Source organism: Polyodon spathula, chromosome 21, assembly GCF_017654505.1.
Source record: "Polyodon spathula isolate WHYD16114869_AA chromosome 21, ASM1765450v1, whole genome shotgun sequence".
Classification (NCBI taxonomy): domain Eukaryota; kingdom Metazoa; phylum Chordata; class Actinopteri; order Acipenseriformes; family Polyodontidae; genus Polyodon; species Polyodon spathula.
The window spans coordinates 30345501-30369398 of record NC_054554.1 but is presented as its reverse complement, the minus strand read 5'-3'; the positions used below and the strand labels follow the sequence as shown (position 1 = coordinate 30369398).

Genomic DNA, 23898 nt, shown 5'->3' with positions numbered 1-23898 from the left:
CTGCTGTGTGAACTTACTCAATTATCTGTTCAAAAGAACCAGTAATGAAAAGCAACCTTTCATTTTTTTTTTAAAGATAAATCAATAGGTGTTTTTTTCTCTTCCTGCAATGCTAGTACTGTACCTCTCAACAGCGCATCAGAGAGAGAGAGAGAGAGAGAGAGAGAGATTATTTTGATGCTTTATGTTTTCATGCATTCCTCTTAGATAATTAGCATTTCAGTATCTTGGTTATTAAGCCAGTGTCTGTTATGTGAGCTGTTTTATGTAAACTAGCTCCTTGGAAGGAAGCAGCTATGTCTCACGGCACTACCCTGTTAAGTAAAGTTTGAATAAACTTTGATAAAGCCTGTCTCCACGAGGAGCAAGATCAGGGTTAAAATGAACTTCCTGACCATCCTGTGAATGGCGGCGTATGACTCCCATTGGGAAACAGCAGGTTTACAGCAGGGAGGTCACAGTACACCGGCTTCCATGACATCAAGATTCAATACCGCAACACTCCTAGTCTAACTCTTAAATACTTTCTATTGCACTTCACAACAGGGAGAGATGGACTCAACAGTCTGCAGGCAGCTTTCCCTGGCTTTTCAGGGAGCCTGGTTAGGTACAGCTTGAGTGGGTTTGTCTCCTAACAACTGGCCCTCGACGCCAAGACCTGGAGAGACTCCTGACCAGCAGCTCATTGCCATGTGCAGAGCTACCTGCCCCACTTTCCACATCACCCTGCAAACTAGACTCCACACCACAGGACAGCATGGGGATGTGACTAACCCTGGCACCTACTTCTCAATTACATCCAGCGTCACTCCGGGAACCAGCTTGGCACTCTTCTGCATACAGAACCTGGAGAAACAGAGAGAGAGAAGGAGAGGGGGAAGGCTGTGAGATACAGGCTATGGGTGGCAAACACAATGTATTTCAAGAGAGAAATCAAGCTAGTTGAATATATGCTGCTAATTTACTTTGTAATTCTGTATATCTTCGATGGGCCTGCCTTTGCTTATTTAACAGTAAAACAAAAAACAAATATGAGAACAGAAACAACAGAAGCTAGTAGCAGAACTAATAAAACAGATGAGGAGTGGGAGTTTTTCTGGTGGATAACAAACTGTCGAGTGTGGACTCACTTCCTGTTTCGATGAGCACCACCAATCAGCAGGATTTGTATATATATTTTTTTACAAGCCCTGTGTGTGACACATGAGCCTCTTTTCCAGTGCACTCCTTCGACTCTTGTGTGACTGAGACACCGGGTATTAATGGGTTAAAGAGAATTGTCCTGGAACCCTCCTTCTCAATGGGACTGCAGGAAGGCAGAGGTAAACTATTCACTGACAATTCTGCTGATGGTTTCTTTTTTTTTAAATGCAACTTGCACAGCTGACTTGCTGAATCATCACGATTAGTGAAAAAGACTGAATAAGTTTGATCAACATCTAATCAAGATGCACCGCAAAGAGAAGACCTTTAACCTGCACATGCATTTACTCTGAAGACCTGCCTCTCTGTCCCATCCCTGCTTTAATGCAGAGGCGCAGCGCAGAGCACAGTTGAGCAGAGCAGAGCAGTACTTTGTTCTGCAATGGTTTTATAAAAACAGAAACATGTGTAACAGGCTCTCATTGTTCTCCACCCACCCCCCACCCCCAGGCCGGAGAGCTGGGTCACATCCACTCCCAGCACTCAATAGTGGGACAGGGGGAATCTATCCGATTAAACAGGAGCAAACCAGAGGCGATGCCGTGAAAACAAAGATTAATCAGTGTAATGCTATAACCTGACGCATCTCATGAATTCGTCCTTGTGTTGCCAATATAGGGATTAATTTCAAAATGCATAACCCAGTGGGATTTGTACCTTCCTCCAGGACACTGACGTGCAGGTGTTAGCGCTGCGAATGGGAGTGGAGAGCAGGATACTGAAGAGGGGGCCTCCCCTCAGAGCAGCCTCCAGAATCTACAGCACTCTGCCGCAGTACTGTCCTGCATGGTGATGGTATGCATTAGGCACTCTGGTTTAAAAGGGTTCCGGACACGCCTCTCTGTACAGTATTTACACTGCTGTTGGTTGGTTCTCTGGTACAGTCAGGGTACTTGTCAATGCTCCCCATGTGGTACATCCTGTTACCTAACTCAGGGATGGAAATAAGGCTCCCGCTGCATAGCATGTTTGCTATAGGTTTAATAAGACTGAGCTTGTTACCTACACACTGGCAAGTTAAGCTTGTAGTAAAACCTGGAATGGGTGAAACTGCTATGCAACAGGACTTATTTTCATCCCTGTAAACAATATACAGGAACTGCAATGCTGCTCCAAGGGGAAGCATGCGGGAAAAAAATCCTAGATAAAGAGCGAGCGGGCATGAGGGAAAGAAAGAAACGATCTGATGAGCTTCAGCAAACAGGAATATGTAATGAAGATGCATCTTTGCACATCTCAAATGCTGCTGAGCGGCAGGCTGCAGAGTAGAAGTCCCTCTTGCTCCGTGATTGCCTTCTCCAATACAGAGAACTCCTTTTGCAGCATCACATGAAGCTCCCCCCCCACCCCCCCACCGAGACCCCCTGTGCTACAACACACGATAGTCAGTTCCACTTCATTAGCTGTGCAATCAAGAGCAATAGGAGCTCCGAGGTATACAAAGGAGTTTCTTTTTGATCTGCATATGCACAGGCTTCTGCTTTAAATAACTGCAAGATGATGTTGTTGAAGCTGACACCCTGGGATCCTTCAAGAAGCTGCTTGCTGAGATTCTATAAGATACTAACAGCCAAACGAGCAAGATGGGCTGAATGGCCTCCTCTCGTTTGTAAACTTTCTTATGTTATTATGTTCTTATGATTCTTTAATGTAACCAACAGCACTCTGAAAACTAGCAACTAGACAACAGCTGATTCTTGGACACTGAACACTTTGCTGGGCTTGGCCACACATCACAGAGTCTTGCACATTTCAGGATCTGAGCTAGTGTCGATATTAAGATTAATTGAATAGCTACCCTCAGGGTTGATCATGGTATTGACTGATAAGGAAACTCTGCTCTCTCTTGCGTAGGACAGGTAACGTGTTACATGATAAATGTATCAGCTGGGCAACTCGTCACCAGAGGGGCGTTGAGAGAAAAAAACAGGACAGACCATGCACTGAGAATAGACTTTATCATCATGCAGCATGGCCTGGTCCTGCACGTGTGCTAGTGCTGTGGCTTTGCGATTCCTATAACCCAGCACCTCGGGAATCAAAGCTGGTATTTATTAGGATTCAGGAGGCTCTGTTACAAAGAATTAACTGGGAAGTCCCCACGCCTCTGATGCAAATGAATTCCATTGCAACAACAGCCCTTCTAATCTGCAGCTGGGCTGAACGATAAGCGGGAGAGACAAGCGCGGCAATCCTCAGCAGAGCCTGTTTATCTGCTCCTTAGATAACGTGAACAGGAGAGCATGGGCACTCGCACACCGGCTTTTGCATACTGATTGCAGAAAAAAAAACAAAAACGCACGTCTGATCTCGAGTCAGGGAGAGACACGGAAACACAGCATCCGATCTCGGGTCAGGGAGAGACACGGAAACGCAGCGTCTGATCTCGGGTCAGGGAGAGACACAGGAAAACACAGCGTCTGATCTCGGGTCAGGGAGAGACACAGGGAAACACAGCGTCTGATCTCGAGTCAGGGACAGACACAGTGAAACGGAGCATCTGATCTTGAGTCACGGACAGACACAGGGAAACGCAGCATCTGATCTCGGGTCAGGGAGAGACACAGGGAAACGCAGCGTCTGATCTCGAGTCAGGGACAGACACAGTGAAACGCAGCATCTGATCTCGAGTCAGGGACAGACACAGGGAAACGCAGCATCTGATCTCGGGTCAGGGAGAGACACAGGGAAACGCACCGTCTTGTCTCGGGTCAGGGAGAGACACAGGGAAACGCAGCGTCCGACCTCGAGTCAGGGACTGACACAGGGAAACGCAGCGTCTGATCTCGGGTCAGGGAGTGACACAGGGAAACGCAGAGTCTGATCTCGAGTCAGGGACAGACATGGGGAAACGGAGCATCTGATCTTGAGTCAGGGACAGACACAGGGAAATGCAGCGTCTGATCTCGAGTCAGGGAGAGACACAGGGAAACGCAGCATCTGATCTCTGGTCAGGACAGGGAAACGCAGCGTCTGATCTTGAGTCAGGGAGACACAGGGCGCACACGACCTGGAGGGGTTTGCTCTTTCCTTCTTTGAATAATCGAACGAACACAGATTGGAAAAAAGATTGCACCAGCTAAAAAAAAAAACTAAATCCTCGCAGAGAAGGAGTGCAGGAAGTTCGCTGTGCCCCTCCCGGGGGAGCCTCTGCATTCATAACACAGTTAAATATGAGTAGCAGCAGCCCTCCCTCTATACCTCCAGGTATAGTGCTCGGGAGACTCATCTTTAGGCATGCAAGGTCTTTATTAGCTATCATTTACTCAAGCCTGTTATCAATACCCTTATACTCTGAGCTACAGACTCACTGCTCACCCCAAAGCAGTGCAAGAGCCCAGGATGGGAGTGCAAAAGGCTGCCGACTGCTGCCTTAGTTTAAAGCAAATTAAGGATGAATATAATTGATCACGTCAGGACTAAACCAGTTTACCTTGAGTATTCATTATATAATATTGTATAGAATATCCTGCCTGCTTCATGAACCATGTGAGCAAGTCCGCTAGTGGCTGCTTTCACAGGCCCAGATTAGCACTGTTCTTGGACTGCGTTACATCAGGGGCTAATCAGGGTTTGTTCAATCTTTACCAGGATTTCACCAGAGTCCCTCAGTGGCAATCGAGATCAGGGGACGGGTTATTATATAACAATGAAAACCAACTGAATCACCCTTCCCTCCGCTCTCCTCCCCTCTCACATGCACTCAGCCCTAGCCACGTAGGGACACCTGCATTCCATTAGAGTGGAGATTTCTAATCAGGTTTTCAGAGTTACTTTTAAAATGCTGCAGCAGCAGCAGAAGCCTCTTATTCGCAATCCTCCCACGCTTTCTTTCTCCTGCTTCACTCGCAGCTCTCAGGAATCAGGTTGAGGAAATCCCTTCAACACTGTGCTCCGTCAGCTGTCATTTTCTGCTCCGGTGGACTCTGTAAACATGCTCTTTCCGCCTCCCTCCCTCTCTCCCTCTCAAACCCGCCAGGTTTTTTTTTTTAGCTGAGCGTCGACTGCCTCCTTGTCATAATCTCAAACCACTAAGGTATATTGCCACCCAATCCTTAACCCTTTGCGGTCCTATGTCGGACCAGGTCTGACATTACAATTTTCCCTTTCCAGTCCGTTGTTGGACCCTATCCGACATCATCAAAAAGGTCTCTAGTCGTTTTTTCTCTGGAAAAAGCTGAGAAAACCTTCCAATGGCTGAGTGAGACTGACAGGAGCCGAATGAAGCCAATTTTTTTAAAAAAGGGCGTATCTGATAGCCCCATGCACCATAGAGATAACAAGGAGAAACAAACAATAAACAAAGGAGATAGCTGCTTCTGCATTGAGCGCTCAAAGAATATCACAGACATTTGCACAGCTTTTTGAGATGCTATAGTAATAAAATAATGACTTGGATTGCATTATTGAGGAGTTTGGTGATAAAACGAGTGATCAGGAGAGGATTTATCACGTCTATAAAGAGGTATGTGAAAAACACAGCGAGCAAGGGGTGGGGCTTGGCTGGAGGTATACAGTACTGAGTGTCCTTTTGCGATTCAGTGCCTTTCTAACCAGTTTTAAAAAAAATTAAAACAGCTTCAACCACTAGACCACACTAGCTCCCAGTCCTTCAGCTCTAACCACTAGACCACTCTGTTTCCCATGCTCTATTCGACGCGTTTGTGTAAAGAGGGGAGGGGAGATCAGTACAGAACAAGGTACAGAAAGTGCAACTCAGGAGACAATATCAACCAGAATTTCTAAATTAAACTGCAGGGATGGGATTTAGTCCAGCTGATCCTTCAATCTTGTTGTGATCCCCAAATCGTTTCTATGAACAAGTCAACTTCCTCGTATTGTATTACAGCGAGGAGCAGGACAGGACCCAAACTCAGGGGTGTCAAGAGAGGGGAGGGGTCACAGGGCGCAGTCGATTCACAAGGACTGCTAGAACTGCTCCAGGGCTCTAAATAATTTACTTGACAAAATAAAATGTGCCTAAACATTCCACACTGATCAACGTCAGCAGGAGATGTGCAGGGAGGGCGGTCCCCTGGGAGAGGGTGATGTCACAAACGTGGGCGTGGCTCCTCACCAGCGCAGTGCGATCTTGATGGGCGTGGTCAGGCAGGATGTGAAGAGGTCGGCCGGCAGGTCGGAGTTCATGGGGAGGAGCTCGCTGGCGTCACACGCTGCCAGCTGGATGCAGTTCTTCATGGAGGGTGGCAGTGGCACCTGAGCAAGGGGGTGGTTTGGGTTGATGGCAGCTACCTAGAGAGAGAGAGAGAGAGAGAGAGTGTCAGGGTACAGAGTTCCAATCCTACACAGCCGAGGAGGACCGGGGGGTGGGGGCTGGGCTCTATTCCACAACATAAGACCCCAATCGAGAGTGCCAGGCAGCGTGCCCTGTACACTAAAGCTGCTTTCCCAGAATCCTCCTGGTCATCCTCTGAAACACACAAGTTTACCTGCCAGGCAGCGCAGATTATATTTACAATGACAGGCTCTGAGAAAAGCAATCAATCACAAGCTAGGCAGGTCAGAATGCTTCCCTGCTCCTTCTGAACGGACGGCCTCAGATCAGCAGACTCGTCTGCAAGGAATCACTTTGTACCAGTCTCCATCTGAAAAGGCAGGATGTGTCTTGTGACAGCTCACTCACTACACTGCAAAGCGAAAAAAGACTACATGAAACAGCCCTGTGATTTAACTAAATTGTACTGAGAAGCAAACCAGTGAACTCTGTTGGCAGACAGGTGTGGCAAGCATACCACTCTCTCTCTCACTCACTCACTGAGAGGCATGGCTCATGTGGGTCTTGTCACCTGGCCTGACTGCTGTACAGTGGGGTTAAACGCCTGCCAGTAAAGACATGTAAACCTGTGCAGGTTCCTGAAAACAACAACAGCCTATTCAGAGCAGGCAGCAGCCTTCAGTGCAAAATAAACAAATCCAAGGAAACAAAAGAAACAATCTGATTCTGTGCGTTTTCCCTGATGTCTGTCACTGAGTTCCTCTAAATCACATTTGCAATGACAAAATTATAACCCCATTTCAATCTGCCCTCCTCTGGCTGCTGGAGAGACAGGTTCCCTGGTCCTCTGGTTCAATCATATAACATTAACAGTGTTCCCTCTCTTCATTTTAACCATCAAAGCTTACTGTACTGGCCTTAAAAATAACTCACGCTTCATTCCAAGAGAATGACTTTGAGCGCTCTGCCAAGTTTATCTAATTTATTCTACAAGCTTCACGGCTTTGCAAGTCAGCACACCTCACGCCTGACCTGAACTATCTCTGGCTGCCTGCCATTCAGTCCTAGTCCTCCCTCAAGCAGAGCTGCCATTATTCTGCCAGACTGGGTCACAATGGTCCTGGGTTATGGGCAAACATACAGCACTACAGCGCAATATAAGTAGGAAGCTCACAGTGCTGGAATCTCACTAGTTTAGAATCGGCCTCCGTTTAGTTTTTGCTGTTTCCAGATAATCAACCACATCTTAAAAACTTTCCTGCGAATAATTTACAGCTTAGATGTAGAAATGATGTGTTTAAAAGAGAAAAAAACAAAAAACAAAACACCTTTACCAAGCTGAAAGGGATGATTTACTCGTTGCACACTGGTGCTGCAGCAGCCCACATATTATCTGGAGCCACAGGATGAAACAACTGACAGACAATTTACTGACTGTATTATAAATACCTGCTTATTCACACACAGTAACGCCATGCATTAAAATGCAAATCCTCACTCACAGCTTACACATTCACATACAGTACACTGCAATACTTTACACTTGTAAATACAATGCATGCACACACACACACACACACACACACAGCGCTCCCTACCTCCAGCTCCTGCTCCCGCTGCAGGGCAAACTGCTTGAAAGACTTGACGATGATGCCGGCGTTGGAGCAGTCGTACACAAAGATGGAGGGGGTCCCCATCCAGGTCTGCAGGTCGTAGACAGAGAGGGGGATGTACTGAGTGTAGTTCTGCAAGACAAGAAAACACAAGGCGCACTCACACCAGACACTGACCCCAAACCACTGCATCGCAAGACAGCTCTGTTAGTGACATCACAACCTGAGCCAAGGGAGCTTTACTTCTCAAGCCGTTACTGGCTTGAGAAGCCAAGGTTACAGGTTTTACACTCCTCACTCACTCAGTCATTCCTAAACCTGTCCGGTTTAAACACAAAATCATTTAAACCGCATGCAACGGGAGTCTTAAATGTTACCCTGTTACAATCACAATGAGGGAGACACTGAAGCAACACTGAGGTTTCTTGAGTTTCTTTTTTCTTTCCAATAACCCCGAAGGTTTTGTCCATTACAGGACAGGTACGATTCACACATACTGACTGAACGTCTCAAACGCAATGTACCCAAAGCATGTCTTTATTCAGGACAAAGGGGACACTCTGTTAATACAGAGCAGCACACCGTGTCAGAGGTTCAGGGAGATTTTTTGCGAGAATTAAATATTTACTTGGCTCCATTCCTCTTTGAAGAAATTGGTAACTCTTGGCTACATTAGCAGCAATCAGGTGTGTCCATCTCTGGACTTGCACACTGCTAGTCTGAGCAGTGGCTCTCAGTACTAGTGATGGGGGGCTTGTCTCTCTGCTTCCCTGTGACACACAGCCAGTATTAGGGGTACTCACTGACTGACTCACTCAAGGGAGTCAGGGCTCAGATTACTTATTCATTAGGATCCTTTTTAACTGTCTACATGGGTTAAACATCAACCATTAGCAGCGGCAGCAGCAGCAGCCACCTTTAAGGATTTAGCCGCTGTGAATGCAGATATATTGCACACTGGGAGGAAAATTAAAAACTAAGCTTGTGATCCCTTGTGTTACCCCCTGTACCTCACTGAGGACCCAGATCCCTTGTGTTACCCCCCTGTACCTCACTGAGGACCCAGATCCCTTGTGTTACCCCCCTGTACCTCGCTGAGGACCCAGATCCCTTGTGTTACCCCCCTGAACCTTGCTGAAGACCCCGATCCCTTGTGTTACCCCCTGTACCTTGTTGAAGACCCAGATCTCCCCGTTGACGGTGGGCCGGGGCACGCCGTGCCCGTTGTAGTGGAACAGCACCCTCTCTTCCTTGGCGTTGCGGCGCAGTGAGGTGCACAGTTTCTTCACCTCGTCCACCGTGGGGTCCAGGCTCTGCTTGTATCTGGCCTGCAAGGAGAGAGAGAGAGACACAGAGAGAGACACAGTCACGGAGCTGGACTGCAACAAGATAGAGCAGCGGCAACATGAAGGAAGTTTCTTCAGGCCTGGGAAAGCTGTTCTGAAGATACAGTGTTTGATTAGCCAGAGGCCAGAATCATCTAGTCACTGTAACCTAGATTCTGATGCTCCCGGAATTGTGCTAAGGAATGTCCATACCAAGTCGTCAACGCCCCCCCCCCCAGGAATTGGTTGTGCTGCTGTCACTGGGGCTGCTGCAGCAATCCCTCACTGGTGAATAATGAAAACATTACAGCCAAAACCTCTGTGTGTATTTAAATAATTGTCTTTTATTAAAATCTAGGACTGTGGGAGTTGAGCAAGGAGACGCTCTCTCCCAGGAGGAGTCAGGATGTGATGTTTCACTTCTCATTTCATTTTAATTGAAAATAACTCTGTGTGCTCTGCAATGCATGTACGTACCTTTAATTTACATTTAAGTGGAGGCACAGTGAAACAGCATCCTTTAAAAAAAACAAAGAATAAACAAAGCTAGACAATTGTTTCAAACTTTGTTAGAACCGTGTGCGAAGGCACTTCCCGTTAAATAGCGTCACAGTTCAAATGCAACCTTTAGAATCCTTTTTTCTCTTTACATGAGGTCAGGAAGACAAGGACCTGCAATTTATATGGAAGCAAGTGTTCTGTGCAGCTCGTTTCCAGATGCTGGATAGCTCAGCCCTCTTCACTGACACCGTTGTGTCAAGCATGTGATTTTGAACTTTCCCACCGCGCTACTGTGCCTCTATATTCCGCTCTCTGTCTTGCAGCAGTAAACTAACGAAGGGCCCCTTTTACAGTGCAGTATAGCACATGGTTTACTGTCTCCATGGTCTATCAGTGCATTAACAGCATTTGTGAATTAGTGAATTGAGAAATAACAATGATGCAAAAAACATGAATAAAGCCAAGCGCCGACGTTGAAATCAATACAGTACTATTGCATACTGTGTTTAGTTTTTTCCCATTAGAAGTGTTTGACTTCCTACTGATGTTCAACCACAAGTCAACCAGCAGCTGCTCATTGCCACAGCCTTACAAACCAGCCCTCGAAGACATCTCCTGCCCGCTGCTCCCAGTCGTTAACACAGCACTGAAATCAGGGCTTTGTTTCATTTCCCTGGAAAGGGTTAGTGTTTGTTCTCTCTGTACTAATCTGTATGTGTGTGCGCCCATTAATATTTAGCAACCCTGTACAGGGCTGAGTGTAAACTACTGCATAAGCAAATAAACTTGCACGAGTCCCACAGCCTGACCTTCCAACACGCCTCCAGCGCACCGAGCGCAAGAGGAGTCGGACAGGTTGGAGGGTTTCAAACACAGCGCATTATTTTCCCTCTCTTTCAGCTTTACTGTAAATACTACTGCAATATCTTTTTTCAACACAATCACCATCATTTCTGATATTTTTTATTAACATGTCCCTGGTCATAAATTGGTTTGGAGTAGTTCTTTTTCTTTTACATCAGTTACGCATCGTGGCTTCTGAATTCACAGCGTTGGCTTTGCAGCTAGACTGCGAGATGAAAATGTTTCTGACTAAGTGACAGGACTATGTGCCAGATATGCTGTGACACCGATAGGTGCAACTGTTTCTCTGTGCCCAGAAGAGGATGCAAGACGAGAGCGTACACAAGCCTCGTCTTTCTGTGCGGTCTGTGCAGCTGTTTCTGCGAAAGCTGTTTGCAACTGCACCACAGTCACCAACGCTGTTTTCACCAGTACTGCACCTCAGTTGTAACTCCCCCCCCTTGTATAAATATGTATTCAGTATCAGGAAAGCAAACAGAAAACACAAGGTTTTTTTTTTTTAAATAAATGATTTCTCTCTCTCTCTCTCTGTCTAACTAACTTGCTTGATTTTTTTGAGGATGCAACATCGATAATGGATAATTGCAAAGCATATGACATGGTTTATTTAGATTTCCAGAAAGCTTTTGACAAAGTCCCGCACAAAAGATTAATTCTCAAACTGAACGCAGTTGGGATTCAAGGAAACACATGTACATAGATTAGGGAGTGGTTAACATGTAGAAAACAGAAAGTACTTATTAGAGGAAAAACCTCAGATTGGAATGTGGTAACCAGTGGTGTACCACAGGGATCAGTATTAGGTCCTCTGCTATTCCTAATCTACATTAATGATTTAGATTCTGGTATAGTAAGCAAACTTGTTAAATTTGCAGACAACACAAAAGTAGGAGGAGTGGCAAACACTGTTGCAGCAGCAAAGGTCATTCAAAATGATCTAGACAAGATTCAGAACTGGGCAGACACATGGCAAATGACATTTAATAGAGAAAAGTGTAAGATACTGCACACAGGAAATAAAAATGTACATTATAAATATCATATGGGAGATACTGAAATTGGAGAAGGAATCTATGAAAAAGACCTAGGAGTTTTTGTTGACTCAGAAATGTCTTCATCTAGACAATGTGGGGAAGCTATAAAAAAGGCTAACAAGATGCTCGGATACATTGTGAAAAGTGTTGAATTTAAATCAAGGGAAGTAATGTTAAAACTGTACAATGCACTAGTAAGACCTCATCTTGAATATTGTGTGCAGTTCTGGTCACCTCGCTATAAAAAAGATATTGCTGCTCTAGAAACAGTGCAAAGAAGAGCGACCAGAATTATTCCAGGCTTAAAAGGCATGTCATATGCAGACAGGCTAAAAGAATTGAATCTGTTCAGTCTTGAACAAAGAGGATGACGCGGTGACCTAATTCAAGCATTCAAAATTCTAAAAGGTATTGACAATGTCGACCCAAGGGACTTTTTCAGCCTGAAAAAAGAAACAAGGACCAGGGGTCACAAATGGAGATTAGACAAAGGGGCATTCAGAACAGAAAATAGGAGGCACTTTTTTACACAGAGAATTGTGAGGGTCTGGAATCAACTCCCCAGTAATGTTGTTAAAGCTGACACCCTGGGATCCTTCAAGAAGCTGCTTGATGAGATTTTGGGATCAATAAGCTACTAACAACCAAACGAGCAAGATGGGCCGAATGGCCTCCTCTCGTTTGTAAACTTTCTTATGTTCTTATTAGTTTTAAATTTGGCCGGTTTAATCATTAAAAACCAAGGCCTAAATTATATCTGCAATAACATAAAATTAACTGGCTCGCAGACGCCTAGGGATGGAAGACTTTGTAATAGAATCTAGGATTGCTCTGAAACAGGATGGCAGATTTCCGTTAAGACAGTCATTAAGATTCCTGTTGGATCGGTGTGATCTGTGTGCTGGACAGGCAGCAATTGACAGTTCAGCCTTCTCAATTTATACAGTGAGCAGCAGGGGCCATCCTCAGCTCAGACTTGCTGATTCAAGTCAATTTCCTCCACCCTTACCATACAGCCCCAGCCTCCTGCAAACCTTTTGGGTTGCATTCGTGTGAAATCAGAATGAGTTGTTGAATTTATAGAAATTGCACAGATATTGTAATTAGTATGTGTGTGCACAATCTGTTCCTTCAGTGCATTTTCTGATGGAGGTTACTAAATTACAGGAACTGGAACCCACACCTCTGGAGGTGAGGGGCCAGTGCAGCCAAGCCAGCCTGGAATCAAACCCTCTTGTTTTCCTTCTAGCTTCCCTCACCCTGGCTGAGCCTGCTGCAGGTTTCCAATCACACTGTCGTGTCTCTGAGCTGTTTGCTGCAGTGTAATCCCCCACAGGACGAACAGCAGAAGAACCTGGGCGGCTCCGCACTGAAACAGCTGGTCGTCAAAGGCGAGAGGAGGATGGAGGGGGGATGAATGGGGACAATTGGAGAGGAAGGTCAAGAGGCCAGGAGCGAGGGGGGGGGATTACTTTGTGTGGAAAGAGGTTGCAATTCTTAGCTCTAACCACGCAACAGATCTCTTTTCATTTACCCAGCTACACTGGTATTTGTTTTGTATGCAGCCCTCAATTATAGAAATAAAAGCGACCAAGCATCCCTGAGGATACATCCCAACACTAAAGGAGCTTGGCAGGTATGAAGAGCGCCTGGTCCTTTGCCAACCCACTTAACCCCCCCCCAATTAAATCAGAGGGAAGTGGAACTGTAGGATCAGTTCCAGCATTGATTTAAAAGAAAAAAAGTAATGTAGTCAGAACACATGACCAACTATGATTTTTTTTTGTGCTTTTATGTTGCTTATGACACTAGTTGCCCCCAAAGAATATCTTGGACCGATGCAAACTGAGATTTGTCAGTTCAATTTGCACAAACGTGCAGTCAGTGTGCTTGCATGTGTTTAAATGCCCTTTATCTGCACTCTCAGTGCCCTCCACCTGGCTGTCTGAGATCCCTGCAGTGGATATAATTATTCCAAAGCACTGCACATTCTTTTATTGCCTGCCTGCACTACCTTACAATTTTCTCTATCTAGATAACAAGAGATACATATTCCCAATACTACAGAGACACACACTCCCAATACCATATTCCAATTTATAAGTCGAGTGCTCGTGTCTTCACCACACAGGCTGTCTCAACTCCATCCCTGACTGCTGCTTCCCGCTAACAGCGCAGTGTGCGACAGAGTGGGGACAGGAGGAGGGGACACATGGGTTAGGGTTAGGGTTAGGGTTAGGGTTAGGGTTTAGGGTTAACCCATCGCTGTCTCACACAAACACTCACGACAAGGTTAATGCAGCACACCAGGAGAAAGTACAACCAGGCTCAGGGTCCAGTTTCTCTCCTCTCTTCAAGCACTGTGGAGCCTGAGGCAACAGCAACATCAAAGCCCAGGCAGGGGCACTGCCCAGCCGGAGCCTGGAACAGGGTGAGGGGGGAAGCAGTTATTGTTACATATTGTTGCATTATAAAGTCATATTGTGAAAGTGTAACAGAGCCAAAGCAACGGGACAATGTGTAGTCCAGTAGTTCGGTTCAAGCCTATTTTAAGCAGGGCAGCGTTCTCTTCTTCCACGACCTCTGGTTTTACAGTAAGTTCCACAGCGTTTGGTGCCAAGAGCCGTCGCTGTGTAATTCTGATGCCCTTCCTCCTCCTCCCAGTGACCCCCAGGAACCTGCAGCAGGCACATTTCTGCAATTCTGAGAGCAGGTCACATTTCAGAAGCTAAGATTTAAAATTAGACCTATTGATCAGTTTAAAAATAAACCTCTTCTTGATTTCAGTCCAGGAATCACGTTTCCTGCTTCATTCGTAAAAACCTAATTGTGCAACCATGCAGATAGAGCAGGTGCATTTTGCACCATCCAGCCTTCCTGTCTCCAATGCAAGCCCTGTACATACACACACCCACACAGACACACACCCCCAAGCATGCACAGACACACACACACTGGCACACACACCCGAACCGTGGGGAGGGAGGAGGGGGGGGGAGCCATTAGCACTGCATAGTAGGCAGAAGCCCAGAACCAGGACAGCTGGGTGTTAAACCCACCCTCGTTTTACACAGCACAGCTTTTTAAAATACTTTAAGATGCTTAATGCCTCAATAACAGAAAATAAATTATTGCTGTTCTGGTACTTCCTGGCACATGCTGCTCACACTCACACAATAGTGCTCTAATGAATGGGTAGAGGAAAGCACCGATAGGGAGGCAGCGTGTTCTACCATCACCAGCTCGAATTGTGAAAATAATGAGCAGAGGGCTCCATACTGCGCAGAAACTGAAACCAGAAGGCTGGCAGGACTTTAAGATACTTTCCTGTTAGACCTCCATGTAAAGCACTCTGTGCTGAAGCTACAGAACAAGCAAACAGCACACAGTTCAATACTGACTCTGAAAGAGACACGCTGTTCAGCACAGAAGGCACTGGCGGATTAACACTCAAGGACAGGGCTGCTGGAACGTGCGCAACCTTCAGAGATGCTTTCACTGAGCACAAAGTGTGGCCACCGCGCACTGCATCTAGAGAATCCCTCCATTCCCAGCCCCTTCACTGAAGCAGTGTGAGTCTCAGCCACACAGCCCCACTCTGCTCTGCTCTCCTCCCTGTTTGATCAGCGCTCGCTGCAGCACAGATATTTATTATTCTTCAATGAAGCCTTCAGCAGAATGTACATTATTACTTCTGCAGCACAGCCCTTCATAATGAGACCCATCCACAATGCAAAAAAACTCCATCTTTTTTTATTTATTTATTTATTTTTAGCCGTTGGGTTTTGTCGCTGAAACTGCCAAGGGAAAATGTAGGTCACACTGCCATTGTGATTTACACAAGGTGCTGCTGCGTCAATTCGGCTGGGGGCAAATTAAAAACTCCCACCACCCCCAGGAGCTCCGTGCAAGCCATAAACAAATGAATTATTTAGCCAGCTCGTGAGGAATGCCCAGAGTGCCCTCTCTGAGACGGAACGACAAAGTGCCAACAGCTGCTGCCGCAGATCCCGGGGGCGTGCAGAGCTTGCCAGCTCCTGTCCCCCACCGCGCCCCCCTATCCCATGGGACATGTCTCTCCCCGCGCCAGTCGATTCTCCAAGCTGTAAAACTCACAACTGTCACACAGCCATCACGACTTATTCAAGTTTAATGCCTTTCGTTATATAAGGCAGCAGGTTTTACTTTCTTTATACTTTTTTCCCCCTCAATGCTGCAGAACAAGATTCTTTTGCTGTGAGCCTCCTCAATGCAGCACAGAAAAGTTTCATCCCTGTGCAAAGTGTTAGCCTCTGACAGGGCTTAAAACTGGACCCAGTCCTGGGTGTCAGGAGCTCCCTTGTTTAGGTATATTATTGAAATGACCAGGGGCCGGTTTTTGAAATCTTTGGTAAATCGGATTTCTGCATTTGATCTGGATCATATTGTGCAATTGGGCTTTTCAAATCGTCGAAATGTGATCGGGATTAGTGTGATCCGTATTTCGTTTTGGTAATCCGATCACACTTTTAAATCACGGCTAAATGTTGCAATTGGGTTTTTCAGAATTTAAAAGAGCAGATCAGGATTACTTTGATCCAAAATAGAACGATAATTGTGATCTTACTGCAGAGTTGAATTTAGCTTTTCAATGATCACAGAACATTGATATTTGAATTTTCATACCAAACACACGCTGTATGTTCAAATAGGGTTTTAAAATATAATATTTACATATTTAAGTTTTGTAGCAAAAAGGAAAACGCTTATTAGGTTATATTATAAATAAGGCCTCTTAAAAAATATTTAGAACTAGCCTAATTTAAAAAAAAAAGGATTTCGTAATAGTGATTATTTGTTGTCTGGATAACTGTAATCCAGCAGTGACATTTTCTGAAAAACCGGATCAAAATGATCCACATAAAAGTATTCTCAATACAGGATTACAAAATCCGGATCACTTTGATCCAGATTCCATTTTGAAAAACCGGCCCTAGGAGTCAGGAGTTTGAACAATCAGGCCCCTGGTAAATATGCTTTGAAACAATCACAGCACAGTCGCACCGAGTCTGTACATTTACTAACACAAGGGAGGAACAATGTATTGAACAACCCTAGTGTGCTTTCCATCTTGTACGTCCCTTACTCCTGTGCCCTACACCATCCACATCGCTCTCTCAGAGGGATTGACGCAGGTTCTCATTGCCCTCACCATCTACAGCGCTCTCTCAGAGGGATTGACGCAGGTTCTCATCGCCCTACACCATCCACAGCGCTCTCTCAGAGGGATTGACGCAGGTTCTCATCGCCCTACACCATCCACAGCGCTCTCTCAGAGGGATTGACGCAGGTTCTCATTGCCCTCACCATCTACAGCGCTCTCTCAGAGGGATTGACGCAGGCTCTCATTGCCCTACACCATCCACAGCGTTCTCTCAGAGGGACTGACGCAGACTCTCATTGCCCTACACCATCCACAGCGCTCTCTCAGAGGGATTGACGCAGGCTCTCATTGCCCTACACCATCCACAGCGTTCTCTCAGAGGGACTGACGCAGGCTCTCATTGCCCTACACCATCCACAGCGTTCTCTCAGAGGGACTGACCCAGGCTCTCATTGCCCTACACCATCCACAGCGCTCTCACAGAGGGATTGACGCAGGCTCTCATTGCCCTACACCATCCACAGCGCTCTCTCAGAGGGACTGACGCAGGCTCTCATTGCCATACACCATCCACAGCGCTATCTCAGAGGGATTGACGCAGGCTCTCATTGCCCTACACCATCCACAGTGCTCTCTCAGAGGGATTGACGCAGGTTTTCATCGCCCTACACCATCCACAGCGCTCTCTCGAAGGGACTGACGCAGGCTCTCATTGTCCTAACCATCCACAGCGCTCTGAGGAGCGACTGACGCAGGATCTAATTGATCGGCACAGAGAAAAGCGCATTAGCAGTTCAATACTGACGCACTTGAGACATGCAAAAAAACCCAGAAAGATCATTCTTCTCTTTAAAAGGAATACAGCTTCAAAATGGGTTCAGAACAAAGCCGCTCGCTCGGTCCTTCACAAACCATTAACAGGCCTTCCTCGATGGCTTCAGAAGGCGCCTCCGTGCTTCATCACAGTGGTTGCTCTTGAAACTTCATTATGTCGAGCACTCCGCACTACCCAGCTTGTGTAACGTGCTCCTGTTTTTACAGGACCCTGCTCTGCCTGTGCTGTGCTGCACAGTACTTCAGCTTCCTAGTATTGCACTAGTTTGAACTGCAGTACACTACAATGCAAGTGTCTTGCCATCTCAGTTTCAGCAGGGCCGCAAACAACAGCCGATTATTCTTACTACTGGCAATCAGAGGTGCATAGAGGGAATTATTTGCCATCTGCCAACCTACAGCATTGAACCCTCCCCCATTTACAAGGCTGTTCAAATAAGTGGTACAGCTGGTTAATAACTGTTAAAGCTTTGACACAGAAAAACTACTCAAAAACAGCTTGTTAGGACTGGTGTAGGACATCAGTGTTTCTGTATACAGAGTGATTAGAAAGCAACTTTACCACATGATGTGCTGACCTTATTTTCAAATCACCCTGACACACACACACACACACACACACACGCAGCAGAAGAGATCTAGGGCTGGATTCTCAAAGCTATTAACTCCGAATCGTCACAAGCGTGAAAAGAAAAGAAAAACCGCCATTACAGATCTAAAACGAGCTTGTAACAAGTTTGCAAGTTAAAAGCTGCTTATATCTTGGAATCGGTGCTGCTGTGTGGGTGTGTGTGGGTGTGTGTGTGTTACACAACCACCCCTCTGCTGCCTGGGACCCAGTCTGTGTATTAGTCAGCCAGCCTGCCATCTATCTCTCAAGAGCTGTCCATCCTTCATTCTGCTCCTCACAGTATTTTTAGAACTGCTTTCAATGATTCTTTTTTTTTCCTCCCATATTCAGTTCAGGTGAATCAATCTTGTTATGCAAGCAGGACAAGCTGCAGACTGTATCCCACATCGCAAAGCAGCAGGGCAAACAGCCTGCCTCCAGGGGCGAGTAACCAGAACAGAGTATCCTTTACACACCCTCTCCAAAATGCAGTGATTGAAACACAGCTACCGTCACGGAGACATTGAAGTCATTCCGAGCTTCACTGCGCGCAGTAATGACTCTCAGGGGCTTAATGCAGAGGTCAGGAAGCTCAAGTGAGGCTAATTAAGCGGGTCGTAAAACCTGTTAAAAGCAAGAACCTTGCCATTTACATCCCATTATTCCCTCGCAGCGATGCCCACTCCACTTGGTTTGGATTACTACTACTTTGTAAGAAAGTGCTACAGCACAGCACAGCAGCCCTGTCTTGCTGGAAGAGTCATATTTATGGCTCTGTCTCGTTGAGCACATTCATTCTACTGCAACACCAGGTATTAATGCAGCAGCCTCTGCCATCACCAGCATGGAGTCGCAAGCTGTTAAAAGAGAGAAGAAAATCGCAAGGGTTTGCTGGAAGAAATATATTTGCCAGAAAGCTTGTGCAGGTCTAAGAGCTCTGGACCGTGTTCCCAGACCAGACTTTTAATGTTCACATCACAAATCAAACCACCCCAGCAATTCAGATCACAAGAACTGTACACGCTAAAAACCACAGAAACAAACCAATACAACCACAATGCCCTGTCTTTTTAGAGAGGGGGGGAGTTACAGTTATCTTTCCAAACTCACTACTGCAGAAATGAAGTCACTTCCTACACACACTCATTAGCAACTCAGAGACAGCAGCGTACATCCTTCCTGAATATCAAATACAGAATTGTAAAACATTGCCAGGCAAGTGATGAATGGTAGCTGGTCCTGCTTGCGGAGAGCGAGGAATGGCAGTGGTAGCAAGAAAAGATCTGGCAGAACGAACGCGGCCGTCACAGGCAAGCCTTTCTGCAGTTTCAGGGTTACACACCTGAGCGGAACTGCATTTACTGTAAAGAGAAGGCTAGATCTAAGATCTCAGGGCAGATCATGAAGGTATTTATTATAAATACATTCCCTGCACAGCCGTTAATAAAAACACTTTCTTTGCACCGCACACACACACACATATATAAACTTCTTCTGGTGCAGAACAGAAGTTCAAGGGGACGACTTCCTCCAGGTTCCATTTCTCACAATCTGGAGGAGTGTAAAATTCTTAATGAATAAAATGTTAATGAGAGCGGTGCTGTTCTTTTAATTAAAGGTGATTTATATAGCAAGTTTTTTTTTTTTTTTGCTAAATTGACTCCGTCTCTTATGGTATGTAAGAGGTCTGGCTCTCTTCACTGGTAAAGATCTCTCCCTCTCCACCCAGAGTACTGGAGAGACTGGTCAGCTACTACGGGTGTTACTGACACAGACCAAATGAGCAAAATAAAATCACTATACGCAAGAAATCCTTTGAATACAGTTTCTTATCCCAAGCACAATGAATGGGTGTCCAGCCTGTTTCAATGTAAACTGCTCGGCAGCACCGGGAAGTAAAGGCAGTCACAAGGTTAGTTACACAAGAGGAGATGATGGCAGGGGAGGCAGGTCATGTCCAAAAGATTTGGCGAGACACCCCAGGCCAGTGACACTAAACCCTCTTACTGGGGGCTGTGAAATTAATCAAACAAAATTCTGTTTTTAGAAACAGGATGGATAAGAAGCCTATTTAAAGAATAGACTTTACTGTACCTGTTCAATATGACCTGCTACTGCTAAACAACATGCAACAGACCACAACTCACAGCGACAGCAAGCATGTAAGAATAGTGCAGCAACTTCTTGTAACCCCAACACACTGTGAATCTGCATGGAAGGAAGGCTGCTGGGAAGTGTGCTGGTTTCTTAAGTTGAACCCAGTTCTTACGATTGCCCGAAACACCAACAACTTGCTGAGGGCAGACCTTTGGCTGAGACTCCTCTGCTTGCTGGACTATCGGAAGCACCCGTGGACAGGGGCTTGATTAGCTATTCCAGGTGCAGATTGAGAGAGGTTAACAGGACAGCAGTTTGGAGTTCAAGCAGCTCATCACATTAAGATGAGCAAGCTAGTTAACTTCGTTTTCAGGGTTTCAGTTAAGTTTCAGCACTTCGATATTTTGAAATCTCATAACCACATTTAAAAAATTGCTAACACACACACACACACACACACACACACACACATCACAAGAGTGGGCATATCCAGCGTGGGATATAGTTTCGTTATCTCACTCGAGTGGATCACATGCTCACCAGGACTAGTTTTGAATGTGTCTTTGTTTACAAAACATCACCGTCACCAATATGTGTTTCATAAGGACTTTAAACTGCCCGAAATCATTTGAAATTGCTACTGTTTTGATTTGGACTCCAACTCCCTTGAGAACGAGTTTAGTCAAGAAATGCCAGTTACTGATCTGAACAGCCTGTAGCCCTTCCATTAACACCGGTAAACGCAGGAAACAACAGAGACGATGTAAATTGACAGACTGAGCTCGGGGTTCGATCTAAAGACGGTTGTGAAGAGGTCAGAAATAGGGTTTGAAATTAATCTGCGTCGAAGCACAGTCTGTTGACAATGGAAGTAAAGAACCTCCAGGTAAAATAATCCCTGAATTAATTGCTTTAATATACTGTAAAATGTACTCATTGTATTGCTATTTATTTTAAAGAGAACGTTTTTTATTCCACTTAGGAGTATGTCCTTTCATAACTCACTCTGCCCTGTCCGGGCTGCTGATTCACTGGGACATCCTCCTGCGCTCAATAAAAACCAGACATCACGAACAATCCTTCAGTATCCTCCATATACTTATAGGATTCAAGAGCTAGAAGCAGTTTGTAGGAGGAGGACAATGTAAACAGTTTCTCAGCTCTAAGCTAGTGCAAATCTGAGATAAAAACATTAAACAGCTTCACTGGCTTTTACTGCTAAACTAGCGCGATGTGAAGGTTTTAAATAAGCTGCCTGCCTGCCAGCGAGCCAGCCAGTAATTACAGCACACAGTAATCTGGTTTAGGCGTGCAGACCATCATAGTGATTCAAGCTGTCTTGGTGCCATCCACACCTCCTCACAGCCTCGGACTGAGCTCCGTGTCTACAGGACTTGACAAACGCAGTGACAGGATTTTTCTGGCACAAAAGTACCCGTCGGGTTCTGCTGACGGACGATGAAGTTCCCAGGTTCGTCTGGCCTGCAGTTCTGCAGCGATCCTTGGGGTGATGTCATCGCACACGAGACGGCGACCTTTCACCCATCTCATCCTGGACACACCTGTGGGGTGGCAGTGGCTGCTAAATTCAGGACACGGCTTCATGCACGTTTAGGATCTTTTATTAAAACACCTCCACTCCAACTTCCCTTACAGAACTATCCAGGGCAAAAAACATCTTTGGAAAATATCATCGCTAATCCACTACCAGAGCCTTTGGGACTTGCAAGTTCTCTTAACAATAAAAAAAAATACATCAACCACACTACTGATCTAGAGTTGAATCTGTATTACAATAAACATCAAGGACTCCTGCCAGACTCAGATAGGCCCTCACAGCAGCCGAATGCATGCACGCCGTTTCTTGTGTTCTCAACAATGGCATTATCTCGCGCTCTGAAGGTAACACTGCATTAGCCATAGTACTGCAGCAACACCTCCATGAGAACCGTAGCACAGAAATACAAAGGAACTGTTTGCATTCATTTTAGACGGCAACACTTTCAATTACAGCCATCTGTTCTACAGCCTCATTAAGGAGAAGACAGATAGTGGGGGAGGGATGTTGAATACAACATGTTATGCAAGTGTCAGAAACTGCAATAGAAACAAGAAAACAGAAGAGCTATATCCCTGATCTTTCTTCATTTGCTTCCAGCCCCTGCCAGCCTATAACGTATTGCACCATTGCATAAACAGGGAATATCGCTGCTGCAGCTGACATGAGAAGGACAATACTGCTGTGCAGCCACTGGAGAAGACTACGTGGGCAGTGGTGTAAAATACTACATCAATATCACGTGGCATGTGATAAAGAGCTCCACTCCACATGGGAGACGCAGGCAGATGAAGTGGCTGCCCGGAGACTGTGTCCTGACACTATTCAAAGCCATACCTAATTTAGCGAGACGGTTTCTTCCCACTTCCACACCTCCCACTTCCACAGAGATCCTATTGAGATCCTATTGAGCTCAATGAAGCCGTAATGGCTTGTCTTTACCGGACCGCTCCTAATGCATTGCTCTGACATCACAAACAACGCAGATTTTACACGACTGTTCTCACGGGAGACTGATTTACACCAAACGGGGTCTCGATCCTAAAGAACAAACAAACAAACAAATGTGTTTCTTCAAGAACTCCCCACTGACTGGACTCTTATTAATGCACTGAATAATACAATTCGTATTGACAGTATTCAACCCCAAAATAATTTATAGGAACGCAAACAGTGATAATCAAATCATTCATAGTTATTTATTTAGCAACATGAAGCGTAAAGGAAAAGTACGTTCATTTGTTTTCAATGACAGGATCTCAAAGTTTATTCTCCTACGTGTAAAATGATGTTGGGTCTAAATGTTTTCTTTTTTGTTTTAATGTACATATTGTTCTAGAAAAAATATATCTACAGTAAAGGGGGAAAGATATTAGATTATATTAGATTAGATATTAGATAATATTGAATTACGAAAATCATTCAATGTATAACTGGCTTATATCTCCTTTATGTCATATTGAATTATGCAGTTCCAGCTCCACCCTTTCAACACCAGGACTGGAACCCCATTTCCACTGCCTCCCTCTGCAGCAGCATCTCCTCATTCTGACTATTCCTCACAGGGGAGATTCAGTGAGGAATCATTCCAGCGTTACAGGCACAGTCAGGACCCCTGAGGGCGTGGGTGTGGGTCTGTGTGGGTGTGTGTGAGTGTGGAGGGGGGTCTGTGTGTGTGAGCGCATGTAGAGGGGGGTCTGTGTCTGTGTGTTAATAGCCAGTATCCAGCATTTAAGTGGCTGACTGGACAGTTAATGAAGCCTGACTGTGGTGCATCCAGTCTGCTCTCTTACTGTGACCCCTTCACTTGCAGCGCAACAGAGAAGGCCAGCTGAGCGGGCGCTGCTTAAAGGGATTTTTGCATACATTCATTTTCCGCT

General features: G+C 45.6%; 1 protein-coding gene across 1 annotated transcript in view; it reads right to left on the bottom strand.

Moving 5' to 3' along the window:
* LOC121296270 (regulatory-associated protein of mTOR-like) overlaps positions 1-21977 on the bottom strand; it is a 60965-nt gene extending 38988 nt beyond the window's left edge. Inside the window, exons 1-6 of the mRNA XM_041221611.1 lie at positions 21896-21977; positions 9855-9895; positions 9222-9380; positions 8038-8184; positions 6281-6456; positions 787-846 (exon numbers count right to left, since the gene is read on the bottom strand). Of these exons, the coding sequence (XP_041077545.1) occupies positions 787-846; positions 6281-6456; positions 8038-8184; positions 9222-9380; positions 9855-9895; positions 21896-21977 (665 nt within the window). The remainder of the gene's footprint in view (positions 1-786; positions 847-6280; positions 6457-8037; positions 8185-9221; positions 9381-9854; positions 9896-21895) is intronic.
* Between the last annotated feature and the right edge of the window lie 1921 nt (positions 21978-23898).